The 9,509-nt window shown below is 51.4% G+C and overlaps 1 protein-coding gene across 2 annotated transcripts in view; it reads left to right on the top strand.

Annotated features, from left to right (window-relative positions):
- Positions 1-6,553: 6,553 nt before the first annotated feature.
- The window catches only part of C2CD2 (C2 calcium dependent domain containing 2), a 40,645-nt gene continuing 37,689 nt past the window's right edge, over positions 6,554-9,509 (top strand). For both annotated transcript variants that reach the window (XM_064705673.1, XM_064705681.1), the window contains exons 1-2: positions 6,554-6,965; positions 8,898-8,996. In XM_064705673.1, coding sequence (XP_064561743.1) covers positions 6,684-6,965; positions 8,898-8,996 — 381 coding nt within the window. In that variant the 5' untranslated portion in view covers positions 6,554-6,683. The remainder of the gene's footprint in view (positions 6,966-8,897; positions 8,997-9,509) is intronic.

Here is a 9,509-nt window from a genome sequence, read left to right as displayed (position 1 = left end):
TAAAACGTGAAGAGTCTTTTGCTACTTACCAAGTCCTTTCTGATGAGCCACATTCCCAAAGCCAGCTGGTCTCAGTGTCCTCAGGCATTTATTTGTCTGAAGGGTTCACGAGTGTTTGTCCCGCCCGGGAGAGGCGCTCACTCCTGGCGAGTCCCAGCATCAGCACCTCTGGGGATCCTGGCGCTCTCTGGTGGAGAGAAAAGAACCGGATCCAGCACTGAAAATAAAGGGGGGGAAAAAAAAAAAGGCAGCTTGACGTGCTTAAGTTTCTAAAAACTCATGGTATTTCACTGAAGTTTTGGTCAATATATTTTTGAAGAGTCATCGTCATAGAAAAAATAATAGTCCCAAAAATTATTTTCCTTTTTTCCATTGCAGTGCCAGGTACAGTCCAAGCAAAATGTCTGTTGTTAGCCTTTGTCCCTTTTGCAAAATTGTGAGCGCTCTGGAATAGATTAAGTACCAGATATGGAATCACAGAATGGTTTGGGTTGGAAGGGACTTAAAAACCATCCAGTGCCCCCCCTGCCATGGCAGGGACACCTTCCACTGTCCCAGGCTGCTCCCAGCCCCAATGTCCAACAATTCCAGGGATCCAGGGGCAGCCACTGCCAGGACCTCCTCACCCTCACAGGGAAGAATTTATTCCTAAAATCTAATCTAAACCAGTCTGCTGTCTTTCAGTTTGAAGCCAGATTTTGAGAAAGGTAAAAGTGTGATCCTACAGGGAAAAGCAAAATTGTTATAATAATGATGCCTCTAAATTATGACACTTATAAAATTAGTGGGTGGTAAACAGGTAGGCCATGGTGGGTGGTAACCGGTAGGCCATGGTTAATGCAAACATCATGGGGCCATTATTTGTTTTCACACATTATTTTTCCTTCTGTTCTGGTTTTGGGTTAAACCATGACCCCATGAGAGGCTGAATTATTGGTGCATGAAGGGCTTCAAAAGCAAGTAGAAGTATCCAGGGTGAACCAACTTGGGTCAATTCAAATAGAATTGAAACCTGGCTCTGCAGCTTTACTTTATATCTTAATACATAATTCAAAATTATGATTGGTCAAAATAAAACATTGTGACCCATCTGCTCTGAAACTTAGCCAATTTGTCAACAATTACATTCATAGTTGTAAATACAGTCATTTTTTCAAGACATATTTAGGACCAGACCTGTATTTTAATAACAAAGCCAATTTCTGATCTGATGAAACGCTCAGCTCCTGGCAGTGTGTCTCCTTAAGCAATTAAGAGATGCAGGCATTTGGGCAAAGAAAACGAAATGACCGTAAATGAATTGCACTTTTCCTGCTATGAGGTCATGGTGGACACATTGCTTTTTCTTCTACAAAGATTGGTGTTTGGACAGATCAGATGTCTCCTGATTTTGCAAATGAACTGAAAATAAGAGCAGTTAGGTGGAGGTCTAATGATGTCATCACGTCTGAGCATTTTTATACAGAGCAAGACTCCTCCATTAAGAAGAGGATGTTCTCTGGAAGACATGAGTTTGGAGGGTTATTCCAGATCAAGAATCAGATGTGTCCCAGCCTCCTCATCCCCACACTAGCTCCAACTTATGGAAGTTTGCTTGGTGGCACATCCCTGTGCCAGGTGTGGGGGTTTCAGCTGTTGGTTTTTCTGGGTTTGGATTGAAGGCACTTGAGACAGTAATTCATGTTTGGACTCAGGTGTTGATTATTTCTTATCAGTAAAACAGTCTCACTACTGTGAGTTCTGCAGCTTTTCATTAGAAGGCACAAAATGGCCAACAATCTCTTGGTACAAGGTCTTTTCAGACTAAACTATCCAATGAAGAACTGACACCTGGATTATTTTCCCTTTTAACCCAATAACTGATCCCAAAGAGCTGCAATGGGGACTTTTCTGCCCAATTACAAAATGCCACCCAAACCCATGGAGAAGGAGGAGGAAGAAGCATGAAGAAGAAACCCAGGATGACACCCTGTACCCTCCATCTTGCTTCCATCCACAACATACTACCTATACACACATACACACCTACACTGCTCTCTATAATCTATTGCACACTTTTGTGGATTCCAGTCTATCTTGAAGTCTGGGAAACTTTCTCCATGAATGAGGGTCAGAGTCAGTGCTGCCCTGGGGGTCAGGGCATCCCAGAGCAGACAGAGAAATATTCCCTGTGCCCTGGGTTTCCACAGCCAGGCTGCTGAGCACCTTCCAAAGAGGCTTCTGGCCATCCCACCTGGCCCTTACTCCACATCCACATCTTTGCACACTCATCACCCTCCTCCTCAGACAGCTGTTGAAAATACTCACAATGGTGACTCAGATGGATGAGATGTGTCCCACGGGTTGAGCCTCACCTAGAAAGGGGCTACAGAAAACAAATTGGAGAGTCCACATGAGGGCAGGGCAACATGGGGGACCAGTGTTCTGGCTTTGTGCCTCTTCTGGCCCCACAACTCCTGAGCAAACCTGCCACGGCCAGCAGGAAGAAGGACAGGGCTCTTACCTGTCTCTGGGAGAAAGGCTGAAATGCTGCATGTGAAAGGGGACGTGGTCCCCTCTTCCAGGAGGGGACATGCTGAGGGATCACATTTCAGGAATGAAGATTTCCAGGTCAGTGAACAGTAGGCAGTGGTTCCACCACAGGCTGAGGCTATAAAATCTCAATAAAGAGATACAGCCACCTTGCAGGTAAAGGTGGCATCACACATGCTGCAAAAAGCTCTTCTGGCCAAAGTGCAGTTTTGACAAACTAGGCATATTTTACACTGTTGCACTCTCCAGACAAAGCAGTGGTATCAAACCTCATGTTAGACTGCATGAATGGCCTCTTATGAACCTTTCATATAGAAAACAGACTCTGGAGCACTGAGACAATCAGTGGGAAAAGTTTGTATTGATTTTATCTCTTTGCAATATGTTTGTTTTTGTATTTATTTTAATTTCAGGGACTGAATATACTTTTTTTTGTAAATTGTTGTGTTCACAGCTTTAAAAATGAAATTTATTAAATAACTATGATTAAATTAAATAACTATGAATAACTATAAGCATTGATGCTTATTTCTGTAACATGGCACTTGGGGTAATCTCAGACCCAACACTTTCCAGTGCTGGAGTGGTCAGGGAGGCAGGGCTGATCTGAGGCATTTGAAGGTCTCTTCCAACCTTGATGAATCCAGGACTTGGGAATTGCCCCGGGCCAGGTGCAGCACCTGGGCCTCGGCCTTGTTGAACCTTGTGAGGTTCTTGTGGTCCCACTTGTCAAGCTTGTCCAGGTCCCTGTGCAAGGCCTTGTCCTTCCATGGTGTCCCTGCCCTGCTCAGCTTCCTGTCCCATGTAAATCTGCTGAGGCTGAGCTGATCTGCTGTCTGTGTCATTAGGGAAGCCATGCAAGAGCCCTGGGGCCAAGGCAGAGCCCTGAGGGACACCCCTCATCCCCAGCCCCTTGCCCAGCTAGTCAGAAGAGCAAGCCCTCAGCACTTGGTGGGGCAATGGGTGTGTCAGAGACTGAGGATGAGCAGGAATCTGATGTGGATCATGAGCTTTCCCAATGGGAAGATGTTAGGAGCTACCAAGAGATCTCTGATGGGAAGAGTCTCTTGAGAGAGAGCTCTCCCAAGGAGATGTCAGTAGCTGTGGAGAGCTCTCCAGCTGGGATGAGGAGAGCAGCAGCTGTCCCAGGGAGAAACCCTCAGCTACCAAGAATTTTCCATGGGGAAAGAATGCAAGGAGCAGGGGCTGTCCCAAGGAGCTGTCAGAAGCTCCCCACAACTGTCTGACTGGGAGGACTCTGTTGGCCAAGAGCTTTCCAGAGGGGAAGACTCCGTTGGCCAGGAGTTGTTCCAAGGCAATGGTAGCAGATCCTGTGTGCAGTCCAGTTGGGACAATGATGGTGACAAAGAGCTTGCTCAGGACAACCGAGAAACATGAGCGTCCACAACAATGGGGTCAAGCCCTTGCTGTGGGAGAAGGATGTGACACAAACTGAGCTTCTTTGAGCTGTGTGGAGAAGAAGACAGGGAGCAAAGACTGGGAATTTTTGCAGCAGACGGGCTCCCAGTGCCGGTCCCGCGAGGCCTGGGTTGAGTGCGGGGCAGTCGAGCCGTGCCCCAAGTGCCGCTCTGGGCCTCGCCTCCCCACCTGGCAGCCCAGGGCCTCCTCAGAGCATGGCGGCTTCTCCTGAGGAGCAGGAGGCAGGGACAGAGAGCCCGGTGCCTGCCCAGCTCAGCTGCTTTTTGTGCTTTTCCCAGGCGGGAGCCCAGGCCCTCAGGGAGCAGCCGGCTCCCCCAAGAAACGCCCGTCCCGCCTCAGGCGGGCGCTGCGGGCACTGCTCTGCTGGCCCTGCCTGAGGGCACAGCCGGACAATCAGTGCCCGCTGCCAGTGCCAGGCCTGGCCCCGCAGGCCCAGAGCCTGCCCGGCGTCCTGAGGGAGCCAACGGGGCTGCCTCTGTCTGGATGTGTCCTCCAGGCCCAGCGATCCCCGGCTGCTTTGCTTCCTCCCAGGGGTATCTCCCCAAGGCCATAAGTTACAGTGTGGACAGCCCCAAAGCAGCAGCCATGGGGGCTTAGATGAATCCCAGAGAATCATCAAGGTGGGAAGAGATCTTGATGGTTGTGCAGTCCCACCAGCACCCCACACTGCCATCATCACCCCAAAGCCACATCCCTAGGTGCCACCACAACACTTCCAGAGATGGCGAATCCACCACCTGGGCAATTTCTTCCAGTACCTGACCACTGTGACAGGGAAAACTTGTTCTAGTATTTGATCTGAACCTCTCCTGCTGGAATGGAAGGCTGTTTTCTCTCATCTTGAAAGGATTACATGCTGGTCCTATGGGATTGTGCCCATGAGGAATGGGCACACACAGGAGGCATTTCTCCAGGGATGTGTCACAGTCCTGCAGTGACAAATGATTCTTCCAAAACAGTGAAGGTAGAATTTAAGAAACAGTACTAGTAAGAAAAAAGGACCACAGCCTTCCCACTCGCAAAAACAAACAAACAAACAAAAAAACCCCAACAAAACAAAATCCCCAAAAACCAAAAAACAATAGAAAACAAAAACAACAAAAAAAGGGAGCAAGAATAAGAAAATTATGCAGAACTAATAATAGTAAATAAGAACAAGAAAAGGAATAAGAATGATAAGTTAAACAAGAATGATGAGAAGAAGAAGATAAGGAGAAATAGTAGTAGTAGTAAGAAGAAGAAGAAAATAATAGAGCAAGAAAAAAAATATATTGTAGCAATAAATAATAAGAATAAGAAGATAAGAAGATGAAACAGTTGTAGAAGTAAATAATAGTATCAAATAAAAATAAACACCCACTCAACCACAAAATGAAGGGAAGGACCTTAAGGTCCTCTTGTTCCAACTAGTTATCTTCTGCACTCTCTCTGAGACTTCTTTCCTCTTTTTTCTACTGCTCTACCTCCCATTTCTTGTCACATAAAATCCATGGTAAATAAAATCCGTATGTTGTCCTCATATGGCCTCCTTTGCACCTGCATTTGGGCAGAGGCCTCTCTCCCTCATGGGTTTGTAACACCTGCTCAGGGTCCCTTCCAGCCGCCAGCATTCCGGGATTCTGTCAGCTCCTGTCTTCCCTCTTCTTCTTGCCTCTGCTTTGAGCTGGGAATGTGCTTGAGAATGTCCAGCCAAGAAGCCTTTGCTGTCTGCTCTGGGAGCCCATGTGGCTTTGGGACCTTGTCACCTGCACCTGCACAGCTCCCTCGAGAGGCAGAACCAGCGCCCTGAGAGCCTTGGGAATTCCCCTCTGTGGTCCATGGCACACACTGCAATGGTCTGGAATTCCAGTTTCCAGCAAGGAAAAGATGTTCCTGCCCTTTAAGGCAAAGCTCTGAAGGGGCTGAAAGCCAAGTGGAGCAAGATCTTGCAATGACATTGCATGACCAGCATTCATAACTTAATCAAGGGTTGTTTTAGAACGTGGATTGGAAAGAAAAATCAGGCGAGGGTCTTTGCTTGGGAGTTGCCACAGGTAAAGACAGACACTATGGAAGAAGCAGAGCAGGCACCTGCCCCATACTCACAGCGAACCCCTCTACCTCTGGGAAATGGGGTGCCCCTCCGTGTCCTCCCTATCCTCCAGTGTATCGGACACCCACTCCAAGCCTTTCTATCCCGGGCACCAGGCTCTCGTCCCAAGTCCTTTTACCCCAGGGGCTCCGGATGCCTGAACTCCGCTACCTTCGGTGGCACAAGGAACTCACCCTGGGCCCCTTTACTCCAGAGCACCAGGAGCACATCATGAACTTGTCGTATCCCCAGGGGCTCATCCCAACCCCTCTTACCCCCGGGAGCACCGGGTGCCCACCCAAGCCCGTCTCCCCCTTCCGTCCCTGGCCCAACGGGCGCCCACCGCCGCCACGCAGCGGGGCACGGCGGGCCGCGTTCGCCGCCTGGCAACCGCCCCCGCTGGGCAGCAGCCAGAGCCGGCGCCGGGCCGAGCATGCGGCCGGGGCCGGGCCCCTTCTCCGCCGCCCTGGGGCGGGGACTGCGCCGTGGGCGGGCGGGGCAGCGCGGCACGTCCCAGGGCAGCGCCGGTGCCTGCGCCGGCGCCCGCGGGTCGTGCGAGAGCCGTGCGGGGCTGCGGCCGCCGCTCCCCGCCGGGCGCGCCTTGGACCCGTCCGGAGTCGCGGCCCCATTATGGTCAGCCATGGCGTGGCTGCCGGGCGGGCTGGCCGAGCTGCGCTGGGGCGCGCTGGTCGCTCTCTTCGTGGCGGCGCTGGCCACGCTGGCCGTGTACCTGGTGCAGTACGCGCTGCTGGCGCTGCGGAGGGGCCGCCCGCCGCCGGCCCCCGCTCCGCCGGTGCAGCGGGACGAGCTGCTGGAGGAGGGCGGCTCGGTGCTGGCCTGGGCGCTATCGCGGGGCAGCTGGAGGCGGCAGTGGCGGCGGGCCTGGGTGGCGGCGCTCCGAGCCGAGGCGGCGGAGCGGGCGGTGAGTGCCGGGATGCAGGTGATGGATGGAGGGAGGGAAGGGACCGGGGATGGCCGGCGGCGGCTCCCCCGCGCCCGCCGGGACGGGGCCGGCACCTCCCTGCCGCGGGGCATAGCGCCGGGACGCGGCTCCGGGCGCTCCCCACTGTAGGGGCGCCGGGACTTGCTGCAGGGATGTGCCGGGTGTGTGACTGACCCTCCGTCTATGTTTGAATATTTACACGTGTGCGTTCGGTGGCTGCTTGGCAGGGATTGCAGCAGGGAGCCGGCCGGAGGCGCGGAGTAGGAGCAGGGAAGGATGGGGAGGAAGGAAAGCCCCGACCCCCGCAGCCCCTGGCAGGGGTTCGGTCCGCCGATAACATTGTTCGGGCGTGGGGAGGAGGAAACAATGGAAACTTCCTGGCCTGGGCCTGGGGCCCGTCCTTCGGCAAATAATTCCCAGAGCTGGGCTTCCCCCGCCATGCCTCAGGCCCTGCTGTGTGTGCTGTAACTCCAGGGGCTGGTGGCTCCGAGCCCGCTGGGTGCTGGATGGGATGCTCAGGGTTTGGTCAGGTTGCCTGTACCCGGGTCAGGGAGGATGCACAAAACGCGGGGTTTCTTGCCATGCTAACTTGCCCTTCCTGGAAAAGGTGCAATGTGGCATCCTGCGCGTTGGTGTGTGTTGGTATGCCCGATGAGGTGAGGAGGTTAAGTGAGGCTGTGGCAAGCTGGTTTCCTTGTCCTGAGGACTGAACCCTTGTCGTGTCAGTGCAAAGTGCTGAGGATAAATTCTAGGAAGTGGCATTGGCATGTCAGTGCAAAATGCTGAGGATAAACTCTAGGAAGTGGCACGTCCCCAGCTCTCTGAATTTGCGTGCGTCCCAGACCGAAGAGGTTCCTTCTTACATGTCAGAGAGCAGGCTGGGGAAGAAGGAAGAATGGGGCAACATGTGTGTGTGAAAGATAAGGAATAAAAATGAACACTTCCCAAGTATCATTGTAAGTTGGGCAGTAGAAAGAATGTATTTTGTGCACCCTTTGAAATCATGCAGTGTGGTTGAGAAATGAGTGGGCTGTGCTAAGAAATGAAGGTTGGTGGAAGAGAAGGGTCCAGACAGCTTGAGCACAGGTGCTGGAACTGAAAGTAACCAGCCACAAGTGACAGCTTCCTGTCCCTGAGCAGAGGGCAGAGCCACTTGAAGGGACAGGGACAGGCACACTCTCCTTGCCCAGGTGAGAGCTGGAGCCGGGAGTTCAGCGCCTGGCACTGCAGCGTGGTGTTGATCCCGCTGTCAGCCTCCCAAAACAATGTCAGCAGCACAAAGCTAATGAAATTCCTGTGTGCAAAACAACCTGGGGTGATGAGGGAAGCGGGGCTGAGTGCTCCGTGTGGGTAGCAGGTGAAGAATGCAGTGCTGATGCTTCTGAAAGTATGACCTCAGTGCCCAAGGCTGCCTTGCTTGCTGTCTGTGTGAAGATTGAGTGGCTGTCATCACTGTCTGCCTCCACTGATGAGGTGGGCTGGGCAGGGGAAGGCTTCTTTCCTCACCTCTGCAAGATGATATTTGGGGTTTCTTAGTTTTGGCATAGCCTACTGCAGCCCTATTAGTGGGCCAAACCAAACACGCCTTTTCAAACTGCAGCACTGATAAATCTTTGCTGAAGAACAGCAGTTTAGCTGGACTCTGTTGTTGTTCATGGACTTGGCTCTGCACTGTGTACCTTGATATTCTACTACAGGGAAAGATGAGTTATGATTAGGCCCATAGTTATGTCCTAAGTATATGTTTTCAGGCTCTACCCTGTATTATGTAGTGAGGTGTCATGCAATTAATGCATGGAAGTTTTGACATACATTTGCAATTCCAGGAACTTGACTGGCAGTGCATTTTTATCGCTTGTTTTCAAGTGATGGGTTCATCACCTAATGATGCTTCTTTTTTTTTCTTGTTAGGATTCTCAGTTGCTTACATTTGAGGAAGATGATCCAGCAGAACCACTTGAGCTAGCAGTTAAAGAAGTTACCAGCATTGTAAAGTCAGCTGGAGAGAAGGTAAACTTTGGATTTGTTGCCTTTCTGTGTACTTTGGGTCAGGAAATGTTTTATTAGTGTGAGTGGGAAATTTATTTGTCAACAGATCTGTACCCTTGACCTATGTTTATTGAGGCAAGTAAAAGGCTGCCCCTCTAAAGAACCTGTGCAAACTCCCTGCATTGATTCACTTCTTTTGCATGTTGTGAGCAGAATGTGCTCCAGGGCACAAATGCACAATAACCAGGGTTATGCCAAGTTTGTAGCTACACCCTCAGTGAGCTCATGGAGCAGCCCTCTCCTCCTGAGGATGTTCCCCCATCCCATTGCTGAAGTGTGTAGTGGGAACTGCATTGAGAAGAGGGAAATTTCTCTCCTGGCACTGGCAAAAAATCTTTGTCTCCTCTTGCTGTTTGTGTGGCTGATGACAGGTTTGCTTCCTATGTGGAGCTGAGTAAGGATCAATGGAACAGGTGCAGAGTCCTGAGGGTGAAGTCTTCACTCTGCTGGTCCTTGTATTCAGTGAGGAGCAAG

Source organism: Zonotrichia leucophrys, chromosome 1 (assembly GCF_028769735.1).
Source record: "Zonotrichia leucophrys gambelii isolate GWCS_2022_RI chromosome 1, RI_Zleu_2.0, whole genome shotgun sequence".
In the NCBI taxonomy this organism is placed as follows: Eukaryota; Metazoa; Chordata; class Aves; order Passeriformes; family Passerellidae; genus Zonotrichia; species Zonotrichia leucophrys.
This window is presented reverse-complemented; position numbering and strand designations above follow the sequence as displayed.